The sequence below is a fragment of the Nicotiana tabacum genome, unplaced genomic scaffold (assembly GCF_000715075.1).
Source record: "Nicotiana tabacum cultivar K326 unplaced genomic scaffold, ASM71507v2 Un00006, whole genome shotgun sequence".
NCBI lineage: Eukaryota > Viridiplantae > Streptophyta > Magnoliopsida > Solanales > Solanaceae > Nicotiana > Nicotiana tabacum.
Window position 1 is genome coordinate 1,178,351 of NW_027438244.1, and position 12,650 is coordinate 1,191,000.

Below are 12,650 nucleotides of genomic sequence, written 5' to 3' on the forward strand. Positions count from 1 at the left end.
AATGTTACACAGGCTCAACAGGCAACGATAGCCCAGTTGCAGAACCAAAGCCGCGCTCCCTGCAGAGTTGAGCCCGAACCATCCCCGAAAAATACTCGCAGAAATGAACCGACCACAGAAAGGCCGGCGAAGTTAAACCCGAGACCAATCCTGAGATAATAAAGATGCTTGAGGAACTGACAAAACAGGTGTAATCAGGAGAAAAGAAAATCGAAGCCAACGACAACAACGTGGAGACCTATAACTCCAGGGTTGATCAAATCCAAGGAGCACCCACGATATTGAAAGGCTTGGATTCTAAGAAGTTCATCCAAAAACCTTTCCCTCTGAGTGCAGCTCTGAAACCGATGCCAAAGAAGTTCCGTATGCTCGAAATTCCAACGTATAACGGGACAACGGATCTGAATGAACACGTGACCTCCTACACGTGTGCAATCAAGGGAAATAACTTGGAAGATGACGAAATCGAGTCGGTTCTCCTAAAAATGTTCGGGGAAACCCTGTCTAAAGGAGCAATGATATGGTATCACAACCTGCCCCCTAATTCCATTGATTCGTTTGCCATGCTTGCGGATACCTTCGTAAAAGCTCATGCCGGGGCCATCAAAGTTGAGACCAGAAAATCAGACCTCTTTAAAGTCAACCAAGGAGATAACGAAATGATTAGGGAGTTCATGTCGATGTTTCAAATTGAAATGATGGATTTGCCCCGGGTTGCGCACGATTGGGCTATTCAAGCATTGACTCAAGGACTCAACTCCCAAAGCTCTTTGGCTTCACAGCAACTGAAACGGAATTTGATAGAGTACGTGGCGCTAACTTGGGCTAACATCCGTAACATGTACCAATTGAAAATCAGAGTGGAGGATGATCAGCTCGGCCCCCCCTCTAGGTCCGTGTATCCCGTCAGAACTAATGATAGGTCTAAATGAGACGTCGATCGTGAACCAAGACAGAGCAGAGATTGGCACCAACCGTATAACGGAGATCGAAGGGGCAGTGAATCCAGATGCAACCCAGCAAGGAATGAAAAAAGAAGCGACCGAGGTCATAATAACCGAGGACTTATGAGTAAAAACGATTGTGACAGGCCAATCGGGGCCAGAGAGGCACCAAGGTTATCAGAGCATAACTTCAGCGTCAATGTTGCCGGCATCGTATCAGTCATCGGACACATCAAAAGATAGCAAGTGGCCTCAGCCATTGCAGTCCGATCCTGCCCAAAGATACCCCAACCTGATGTGTAAGTATCATGGCACCCACGGCCACAGGACCAAAGACTGCCGACAACTAAGAGAAGAAGTAGCCTGGTTATTCAATAACGGACACCTCCGAGAGTTTATAAGTGATCGACCAAAAACTCACTTCAGGAATAGGGACTCCAACAAGGAGACTGAGCAAGAGGAACCTCAGCACATCATCAACATGATCATAGGTGGAGTCGACATCCCACATGGGCCAATACTAAAGTGCACTAAGGTGTCCTTTACAAGGGAAAATCGAACCAGAGATTACATGCCGGAAGGGACCATCTTTTTCAATGATGAAGACACTGAAGGCATCATGCAACCTCATAACGATGCCCTGGTAATTTCTGTACTCGTAAATAAATCTCAAGTTAAGCGTGTGTTGATTGATTCAGGTAACTCGGCCAATATCATCAGATCGAGGTCATAGAGCACCTGGGTTTACAAGGCCAAATAGTGCCCGCTGTCCGGGTCTTAAACGGATTCAAGATGGCATGTGAAACTGCTAAAGGGGAGATAACCCTGTCGTTGAACACTTCCAGAACCATTCAAAAGACGAAGTTCTACGTCATCGAGGGGGATATGAGATACAACGCTATATTCAGAAGGTCATGGATTCACAACATGAGGGCAATACCCTTGACTCTACACCAGGCATTGAAGTTCCCCACACTGGGAGGGATCAAAACAGTTTACAGAGATCTCACGGCGTAACCGGACGTTACGTCGTAAATCTCGGCCCGTATCATCAGTGAATCAGTGATTAACATAAAGAAAGATTTTTATTCTTTTTTAGAATTGTACTTAGGGTGAAACTCATCTACTACATAAAGAGGAAACAAACTATTCATTAGGCACATTGTAACACGCATATCAAGGTAATTTATTCCAATTCTCTTTGTTGTTCAAAGTTCTTATTTCTTGTTCTTAAGTTCTTCATAAGTATTAGCTTGGAATCGAGGACAGGTTCTTCATCGAGCCATCAACCGAGCTCGGAATCACCCTTATCATTGATTTGGTCATCTATTACGTTTTTTATTTGTTTAATCTAACGCTATTAATCATTCGTATTGAATTAACCCACATATCTTTAAAACCGCATATAAATTCAATTGTTATCCATTTTTTAGGGTAAACAATAACATTCATAACTTCTGAAAATGCAAATTCATTTGACTATATGTCTTGTTCTCTCTAATAACTAATTGGTACATTTCAAGTATATTAATCAATTTTTTCTTCAATCCATGCCAGATACCATACCACGACAATAATAATAATTTCTACTCCTAGACGGCTAGTCCAATTGCGAGTTCATTAAGATTTGAATGTCTAATAGGTACTGGTTCGAGTTTAGGTATTAAAAGGTAAGTATATATCCAACAAGCATAGGGTGCGGTCTATGAGTTTGACCTTATTAGTTGATATAATACTCCCTCCGTTCACTTTTACTTGTCAATTAGACTAAAAATATATTTTTATTTTTATTTATCCATTATACTAAATCAAGAAAAAAATATTTTTTTTTTCTTGTTTTATCCTCATCATTAACTATTTATTTCTAAATTATTTTTCAAAACTTTTAAAAATGCTATCATTATTATAGGTAAAATTGAAAAATATATGGAAGGAATACAAAGTGAAAAGTGGACAACCAAGAACGAACGGGGGAGTAGTAAGATTTGTTAGCGCTAATTATACGAGTCAACCGACAGAGAGTATCAATTGGTACTTTAGCACATTACCTGGTACTCCATTTATTTTCTCAAATTCCGATAGTGATCTCAAGATTCTCAACCAGAGTTTATACTTTACTTAATTAGCGACTTCTTCTAAGGTTATTGAAGGTATTATCAACTTCGTTTTTACCCCCGGATCCCCCGGCCTCCGATCCCGCCCCACGATACTATTCTGCAGTTACCGTCAACTCAAATATTCTGCATCTCTGAAGCTATTCTTTTCAAATCACTGAACTAATCCCCCGAATTCATTTTCATGACTTTATTTCCGTTTCAAGATGTTTTAAGATATTTTATAAAGTAAGTATTACTTATGATTCCAAAATACTAATTTTGTTTCGTAATATTTGATGTTTATAAAAAAAAAAATCATTTATTATTCTTTTCCTTAAAATCCATCCTTACTGGTTCAATTAGTAGAGTGGTAATTTATTGAAATGTTTAAAAAGAGAAAATTTGATAACTTAGAATTCTCATATAATTAAAGCTATGTTAAATGACTTTCTTAAATAGTGTACACCAGTCTTAAAATACATATAATATGGACTGGAGTGAGTATTATTAAAATACTACATCTTTCGCAAGTTCATGTTTATTTAGGTTAACTTATTGTCGCAATAAATTATCCATTGTAAATTTTTTAAGATATCCTATAGTAAGATAACAGGTGGCCAGGACTTGAGATTTCCAAAAAAGTTGGGGCTATGAACCTATGACATCTCATGCCGGAGGAAGTAAATACGAGGTAAAGCAATTAAGAAAGTTATTTGAACTTTTCTCTTATAACCGGAAGTGTAATTAATTACCCCTAAGATATGAACTCGCCGTACTACTCAAGTTGCACAGGACTCAAAACACTAGTAATAAAGCCAGGTTGGTTTACAATTTTCCAAGTAATTAATTAAATAACTAATCCAAGAAAGATTCATGAATGGATCCGAAATGTCTTCACTTTGCATAGCTCTTTCTTGCGGAATACGTAAAGGATAAGCAGTTCTATTGGATACATTCATTTCACAATTTCTCAAGATACTAATTAATGCACAATCTTTGGTTTACAGTTAATGCACAATCTTTGGAATAATCAACTCTCTTAGGTGTTTAAGCTCCATTAATGAGACCAGCCTCAGTTAAAGCCATGGAGTATAATGTAGAGGGTTTAACATTGTCTAAACTAGGGGGCTTATCGGGCGAATAATTATGTTTAACAGTTCGGCTTATCGGTTATCGGATTATAAATACAGTAATCCGGTAGCCATCCAATAAGACAATGAACGGATTGATATCGGATTAATGATTATCGGGCGATTTATCGACTAAACTAAATAATTTTTTTTTGAACAATCAACAAATCCTTTAACATAGGCATGCATTTTAATTCACCCAACACTTTGAATTAAAATGTTACACGGGACTTGTCACTTTTAGTTTGACAGTAATTTTAAAAGGTACTGCATATTAGCACACATTTTGATGTGATTATATTAAATTTTAAAAGATGTTTCTTCTTCCTATATTGTAATTTAAAAATTTTCTAATGGTGATTTTATGGTGCATATGTAACGATAATAAGATAATTATTTTCGTGTTATAATTTAAACAGCCAAATACATAGTTCAAACTGTCTATGTTAGTTTTTGAACAATCAATACTATTAGCATTGTTATCTACAAAGGTAATACTACGGCCCAGAGAGGAATTCAATTCATGTCCACTCATAATTCATGAAAAGCTAGAGACGACTGTCACTAGGCATTAGCTACAGACATCAGACAGTTCTATCATTCTATGTTACAATTTTGCACGCATTTGTGACTGTTTTGGTTTAAAGAATGTTCAAATTCAACGGGTAGTATGCTGGAAATAATATCATCCAGTGTCTAAATTCTAAGCATAGTAAGATGGCATGTCGGTGCTTTCAGACTAATGTTAGATTTAAATTCAAAAGATTGTCTTATTAATCTAACAGTATTTTTGAAGAATTGTCTTCCAATCTAGTATATACAAGAATTACTGATAAGGGTAAAAGTATAACTATAAAAATTCTTAAGGGGTTAACGGTTTACCCGATAAGAAAAAATTGAGAAATTCGCCGCCAAACCGTTAAGCCGTTAATTATAAAATCTCAATCTGTTTACAATCTATTACCCCGATAATCCGATACCAATAAGCCAATAAATCATCGGTTCGATTCGGTTAACGATTTCGGTTCGATTTTGAACATACCTGATCTAAACTCTAAAATTGAATGGATCGATCTATCGAAAAGTATATTTTTGAACATTCAATTTTGAGTTTCTGACATACGCATATTTTAAGATAGGAAATAATTTTAGAGATATACGATTTCCTATAGGTTGTATAAGAGTTTACGAAATGATGTATAAAGGTTATGGGTTACTCGTTATCTTACGACTTGGATATGATATAAATTTTTTTTACAGTGATATATGTATGTGGGTGAAACCGGACCCATAAGCTGGCCCGGTTCCTGATAAAATAAATCGGGTAAGGGACGCGATGACAAGGAACTAGAATTGAGGTAAAGGACTCATCGGGTCAAGCATCGGGAGCACGACGCCCGCCCTCAAATATGTCGAGGCCACGACCCCGGAATCGGTCCAAATCCCAAGAGACTTCGGAGAGCATTGTTGGGCAATCGAATATGATTAACGAAAGACCGTAATATCCGCGACCAACCGGGTATCACAGTGCAGATCTCGGCACGTACTGACGGGAATCCAGTAATCAGTTAAACGGGAGATTTTTACCTTTTATAGAATTGTACTTAGGGTAAAACTCCCCTACTATATAAAGGGGAGTCTGATTACTCATGAAACACATTGTAACACGCATCCCAAAGTAATATACTATTATTTTTACTGTTATTCATAGCTCTTATTCTCGTTCACCAGTGCTAGCCATTCTGAATCCGGATCGAGGGTGAAATTTTTATCAAGGCTGAAAATATTCTCCTCACGTGGTTTGAATTTACTATATCTTTATTTGTTTAATCTAACGCAATTTATCGTTTGTATCGAATTAATCCGCACATCCTTAAAATTACTTACAAATGTAATTGTTATCCGTTTTTTAGGATAAACAACGTATATTAGGACCTTTTGTCATGTTTGAATACACTTTCTTAATGCTGGTATAGGATTTTCGATTTAGACTCAATAATATTAACACCGCTCAAATCCCGTGTCAGACACGGTAGCTCCCTTGTCCTTAGTCCGAATCTAAAGGGGCAAATAAAATATTAGATTTTAGATGTATATAATATATATTGAACACTTTTTGTCGAGAATATTTTCTTCACTTATTTCAAGTTTGAACACCCTTACGAAAATTTCAAGTTTCGCCACTGTTCTAAGCATCACAGCGTAGACCAAACACAGTCAAATAGGCACAGTAGGTTGAAATGCGAAAATGAGCAGCTCAGATTTTTGATTCACGTCGAACTATATTGGAAAATTCTTAGGCAGAATAGCCGCTGCTACATTTACTTGATCGTTTTACAAGTACGGCAGAATAGATGTTTACAAGAGGATGCTGCAAACGGACAATCGTCTGGTTAGCTACAAAAGGGGTAGAGAAATGAAAAAGATTGGAGCCTAAAATGGAAAAAATTAGCGTCTAACCCCTTACTTTGTATACAGTTGCTAAACATAATTATGTTAGGTAATAATGAGAAACTCCCTATAGTTTTGCTAGGAAAAAATTCCTTCAGGTTATCACCTTGACCCATTTGTCTTAACAGCCCATTATAATTAAAACCTTATCATTTTTTATACAATTCTGTTTTGGGATCTTAATCTTAAACCAAAATAGAGCCTGATCAATCCATCAAGAAAATTCCAAGGCAATGCTAACACAGACTTTATAAATGCATTTAAGAATCGTAAGCAGCGAATTCACTAAATGACAAGAATAAAATAAGAAACGCCAGCTTTACGGTTGAAAGTTGCAGACAAAATCGGGTGATCGAACATTAACCTCCAGCTTTAAGAATCGAAGGCAGCAAATTCACTGGAACTGTGTATATCGAGAGCTGAGTGGAATTGATGTTTACCCTCAAAATCGGATAATAATTGAATTTATATGCAGTTTTAAGGATACGTGATCTAATTTGATACAAAACGAGAAATCAGATTAATATTGAAATAAGCAATGAAAAAATAAATACAAACCACACAAGTTGAACAATCTTGGTGTTGAAGATTAGTCACGCTCGAGTCAGAAATGCTTCTATCGATGCCGGAACAAAATAACAAGATAATGAGAACTAGAATTAATAATATATTGCTTTGGGATGCGTGTTACAATGTGTTGAATGGATTATCAGAACCCCTTTATAAAGTAGAGGAGTCCTATTCTAGGTACATTTTTATAAAATGTAAAAATATCTTGATTTGCTCATTACCGGTTCCCTGCTGATACGTGCCAAGATTCTCGCCGTAATATCCGTCCGGTCGCGGATATTTCGGTCTTCTGTCAGTTATCCTCGAGCTCGTTCGAGGCTAAGGTCGACATCGGACTCAATTTTCCTCGAAGGCAGGTTTTCCGACCTCGGGTGCTAGCTCGGTGAGACTCGAGGTCGGTCTTCAGTCCGTGGTCGCCATGTTCCTAATCTACCAAGTCGAAATCGAGCTCGACTTCGACCGTATACAGATAGTCCCCTCATTTTTTCGGAGAATAAATGACGAGAAACGATATGAGTCGTCGATTCTCACTTCGATATATCATGACGTAACTGACAAAATCATGAGCCTCCGATTCTCACTTCGATAAATCATGACAACGAAATCATGACGTAAGTGATAAGAATAGTTGAAACGTCCCGTCGGTCCAGTTTTCAAGGTATTAAATGCATGTCAGTTAACGGTCGGCCACTTCAGGATGCGAACCGCCGTTTGAGAAAACTATAAATACCCTTTCATCCATTCATTTAGAACTTTTACATTCAAACTTTTGCTCTTGTGCTTTAAGAAACTTCATCACTCTCATATTCTAGTTTTCTGAAAGCTTACGTAAGTTGTCTACTAAACACACCTCCTCTTTTATCAGCACTTTCTTTTCTCCTCTATAGAAGCAATGGCAAAGACTTCAAAATCCGTTCCTCAAAAAGAAAACCCTTCTTCCTCTAGACCATCTGAGAACGTTTTGCCTGTTGTTACTGAGGAACCGACACCAGAACCCCCTCTAAAGATGTTCGTCCCTACGGGGTGCCCAACCGGAGCTGATTTCAAGGTTGAGAAAACCCCCTCGGTACCGGGTCGGTGCGAGCCGGTCTCGAGATACATATGTTCGGTCACCGACAGTGTCCTCGCCAAGGTCAATGAGGACTGCAACTGGGTCGATAAGCACGTGGTGGTTCCTACGCCCGAGGAAGCGATCACCACCCACGTGGAGGGGTTTTTAAGTGTTTACACTTACCCTTTCACGTCGGGTCCTTTAGATCCAATTATTATAGCCTTTTGCAAAAGGTATGAGGTGACTCTCGGGTAGATTCATCCTTCGGTTTGGAGGATTGTAATTCTCCTTCGCTTCTTCATGAGCAAACTCAAGGGGTGTCCCTTCACCATCGACCACCTGATGCGCCTGTATAGTCCCCGACTCTATTGAGGGGGGCTAATAAAACTTGCCCGACGGGCCAGTAAGGCCTCATTCTCGACCATCGACGAGGATCGGGACGGAGGCTGGTTGGGCTGATTCGTTCGAGTGAAGACCTCGGACTTAATCTCGACCGAGGACATGCCATTTCCTGAGAAATGGAACATGAAGCGTAAGTATAACCTTGCCTTTAGGATTTTGTTTATCATTTTTCTTTTGCCCTTCTTCTTATCGATTCTTTGTGATGCAGCTATTGCTCGGATGCCGGATGCAGTTCCTCGACTCAAGGAGTGGGTCGAGGGCATCGTGTCGCAAAACCCCTATTCCGAGCGCACGTGGCGCGAACTTTTGAAGGGCCGGTGGGAGACCCGTGCTCACGGTGAGATTTCTCTACTGAGTGAATCAACACTTAGTTTTCTTAGCTGCATTCGTTCTCACTTTTTCTTCCTTTGTAGGTCTTCCCAAAGATTTCAAAATGAGGCCCCCGCCCGGTGATGAAGACATCCTCCTCGAACCATCTGTTCCGAGGCAGGATAAAGAGAAACAGAGAAAAATGGCTCCGAGTTCTCCGAACTCGGAGAAAAAAAAAACAAAAAGGAGGTTGGTGCACAAATCCAAGGAAAGTGCCAGTGACCGGGAGGTCCCAACAGATTCGCTCAATCGACTGAGGGATGAGTCCAAAGAAGAAGAAGAAGCCTCCGAGTTGATGACCCGCGTGAGAAGCGGTACCGAGTTGCCTCAAACCAGGGTAGCCAATGAGGAGGCAGTGGCCAAGGCCTCCGAACCAGGGAAGGACGAGGCCATTTTGCCCCGAGCTGGGGAGGTCGACAAGGAGACCACAACCAATACTCCTCAGGCTGAGGAAAATGTCCCGAAGGATGCGCTCGGGGTGATAGATCTTTCAGAGTCACCATCATTCACCGACTCCATGATAAACGAGGCCCATATGCTGAAAGGACGCCCAACTTCGATGGCTTAGATTCTACCGCCTTGGAGAATGTCACCGGTTTAGATGACTTACGGCTACCAAAGAAGATGCCGCCTTTAGAAGCCTGCGGATCTTCTTCGAGTCCGAAATTAGTATACCGAATCCCAGCCCCGATTGCAGATCTTGACCGGAAGCGGTCAATCATCATATCTATACCGGAGGATGCCCGGGTTCTCTCCGCCCCCATGGGGGTTGCCAGCTATCTTCGATGCCTGGTGACCGAAGAGGATCAGGCCAAAATAGACGAGGTGGAGGCCCCCTGTCTTTTCAACGAAGCTCAACAGGCGTTGAATCGGGTAACTTCGAATGCGTTTTTATTATATACTTTGATTAAGTTACAAACAATCATAACATTCTTCTTTGTGTTTGCAGGCCTCGGTGCTTCATCACGAAACTTTTCTCCGATATCGGGAAGAGTTAAACCAACACGAGGCCGAGACCCAGGAGCTTATTGAGAAGGGGGATGCTTACAAGCTCCTTAGTGTGAAGCTCCAGGCCAAGTTAGAAGCGGCTCGGAAGGAGCATGCCGACCGAGTCAAGCAGGTAAGACAAGCATTTGAAGTTAGTGATGATTATTCAGACACAGTGGCTAACGACCCGAACCCGCAGGCTCAAAAGAAACTTGACCATATCGAGCAGCTCCGGGCGGAGGTGAACACGGTGAAAGCTGAGGCCGAAGAATGAAAGAAAAATATGGACCGCCTGGCCTCGGAAAAGGAGACTGCCCATGCACAGTTGGCTTCGACCGAGGTCCAGTTTCGGGCTGCAAAGGAAAAAACCTTGGTACAGGCCAAAAAGATCGAGGAGCTTCAATCTCAGTTGAACTCGGCTGTCTCTAGTCAAGAAAATCTGGCCAAGGATCTTGATGCGGCCAAGTTAGAGGTTGTCGTGGTCAGAGCCGAGGCCGATGATAGGGTGGCTCAGCACAAGGTCGATGCCGAGGTGACTCAGGACCAAGCGAGGAATATGGTGAAGCACGCGAAGTGGCAATCCCGAAGGGAGGCCCTCGAGGGAGTCCATGCTCGGGATTTTGATTTATTGGCTGAAATCGGCCTTTGTAAAGAATTTGTATCGAGACTATTCAGCTCTTGTAAAAAGAATTTTTGATATATATATATAAGGCTTTTTCCCTTTCACAACTTTTGAATTTTTTACTTTATTTTTTTTATTTGTATTCGCAAAGATCGAAATGCCTTAGCACAAAATAGTTAGGTTATGTTCGAAGGTTCGAACAAACCTTGCCTTTAACATTATTTTATTTTAAGGCATCGTAGGGATTCGGTGTTACCGAAAACTTTTCCCCAAAGTAGTTTAGGTTTATAATTTGCCGAGGGTAGCCTTTAAAAACGGTTATGAAGATTTTTTGAAGGCCTTGTTTTTGTTATGGGTCTCGGACGTCTCCGAGCCTTTTTTAATATAATCGTAGTCTTTTCGAATTCGGACAATACCAAATAAGCTTTGTACCTTCGGGTTTTGTTATCCCGGCACGGTCGTAGCCCTTTAATTCGGGAAATGCCAAATAAGCTTATGCCCCCAAGGTCTGATGGCTCGGACCGTCCGAGTTTGTTTTCGGGCGGCAGTCCCCGAGTGAGAGTGATTGTTCGAACTCGGATTAAGGTAGCCCTTGGGCTCGATATCTTTAGGGGATCGTATGTAGGAAATTCTTCGAGAAATGTAAGAAAAATTTTAAAGGACAATATGTTTATGCGCAAGGAAGAGACTTCTTTTCATTTTTGTGCATAATAGTTACACATGTATACAGGCTTTGTGCCAGGGTCCGAGCAGTCTGTGTGGGCACGGTTCATTTGACCATTTGTCCCTTACAATGAATTCTATCGATCGAGACCCTTCAATCTTGAAATCTCTTTCCATGTTAAAGTCGATATCCGAGGGTAATGTCCCTCCAGTATTCGGGGTTGATCGAAGAGAGGCCTTGAATGTTGTTGTGATTATCACCGGCTCGTAGCCGATCTTCAACTTTAAGTTAGCATGATTTGTTGGTTGCCTCGTTAAAAACCTTGTCGGAAAACCCATTTGGGACAAAATGATTCAAGGGAAAAAGAGTGCAACGCGTGCTTTCAGACCTAAAATCCTGTATCATCCCTTGTTGGTTACCTGCGAGCGTTAGTTTAAAATGTAAATAAAATAAAGAACGGGGTCGTACCTTAGCAGTAATATCGCTTCAAGTGAGTTATATTCCAGTTGTTTGGTAGTTATTCATCGTTCATTGTTCCGAGCTTATAGGATCATTTTTCGGTGATCTCGATAATTTGGTACGGTTCTTCCTAGTCCGGCCCAAATTTTCCTTCGTTCGGATTTCGAGTGCTTAGCTTGACCTTTCTTAGTACCAAATCCCCGGTATTGAAGTGTCGAAGGTTGGCCCTTCGATTATAATATTTTTTGATCCGCTGTTTTTGGGCGGCCAATCGAACAAGGGCGGCTTCGCGCCTTTCATCTAATAGCTCTGGGTTCGTACTCATAGCTTCGTCATTCGATTCTTTTGTTGCATATCAGAATCTGGTACTTGGCTCCCCGACCTCGACCGATATCAATGCTTCGGCGCCATAAACCAAATAAAAAGGGGTAGCCCCGATATTGGACTTCGACGTTGTACGGTATGCCCATAGGACTTCGGGTAATATTTCCTTCCATCTTCCTTTGGCGTCGGTTAACCTTTTTTACGGTTTTGGAGTATGGTTTTGTTGGTAGATTCAGCTTGTCCATTCCCACTAGGGTGATAGGGTGTCAATAGGATCCTTTTGATCTTGTGGTCTTCACGAAATTTGGTTACTTTGCTTTCGATGAACTGTTTCCCATTATCGCATACAATCTCAACCGGCATTCCGAATCGGCATATGATATGGTCCCAAACGAAATCGATGACCTCCTTCTCCCTGACCTTCTCTTACGCTTGGGTTTCCACCTATTTAGAAAAATAGTCAGTCACAAACAATATAAATTGAGCCTTACCGGGTGCCCACGGAATGGGGCCAACGATGTCCATTCCCCACTTCATGAACGGCCATGGTGACAAAACCGAATGCAACAGCTCCCCGAGTC

At 40.9% G+C, this 12,650-nt stretch overlaps 1 protein-coding gene across 1 annotated transcript; it reads left to right on the plus strand.

Annotated features, from left to right (window-relative positions):
* Positions 1-347: 347 nt before the first annotated feature.
* Positions 348-2,002, plus strand: LOC107794878 (uncharacterized). The gene is made up of 3 exons (XM_075248634.1): positions 348-834; positions 1,091-1,587; positions 1,790-2,002. Exons 1-3 carry the CDS (start codon positions 348-350, stop codon positions 2,000-2,002), a joined length of 1,197 nt encoding a protein of 398 aa, XP_075104735.1.
* The last annotated feature ends 10,648 nt before the right edge of the window (positions 2,003-12,650 follow it).

Bases quoted from the DNA above. Each gene is read 5' to 3' on its own strand.
- LOC107794878 (XM_075248634.1), top strand. From the start codon at position 348: ATGCCAAAGAAGTTCCGTATGCTCGAAATTCCAACGTATAACGGGACA. The intron at 835-1,090 runs GTAACATGTACC...CGATTGTGACAG, and splicing joins GCTAACTTGGGCTAACATCC to GCCAATCGGGGCCAGAGAGG. The intron at 1,588-1,789 runs GTAATTTCTGTA...GAACACTTCCAG, and splicing joins AACCTCATAACGATGCCCTG to AACCATTCAAAAGACGAAGT.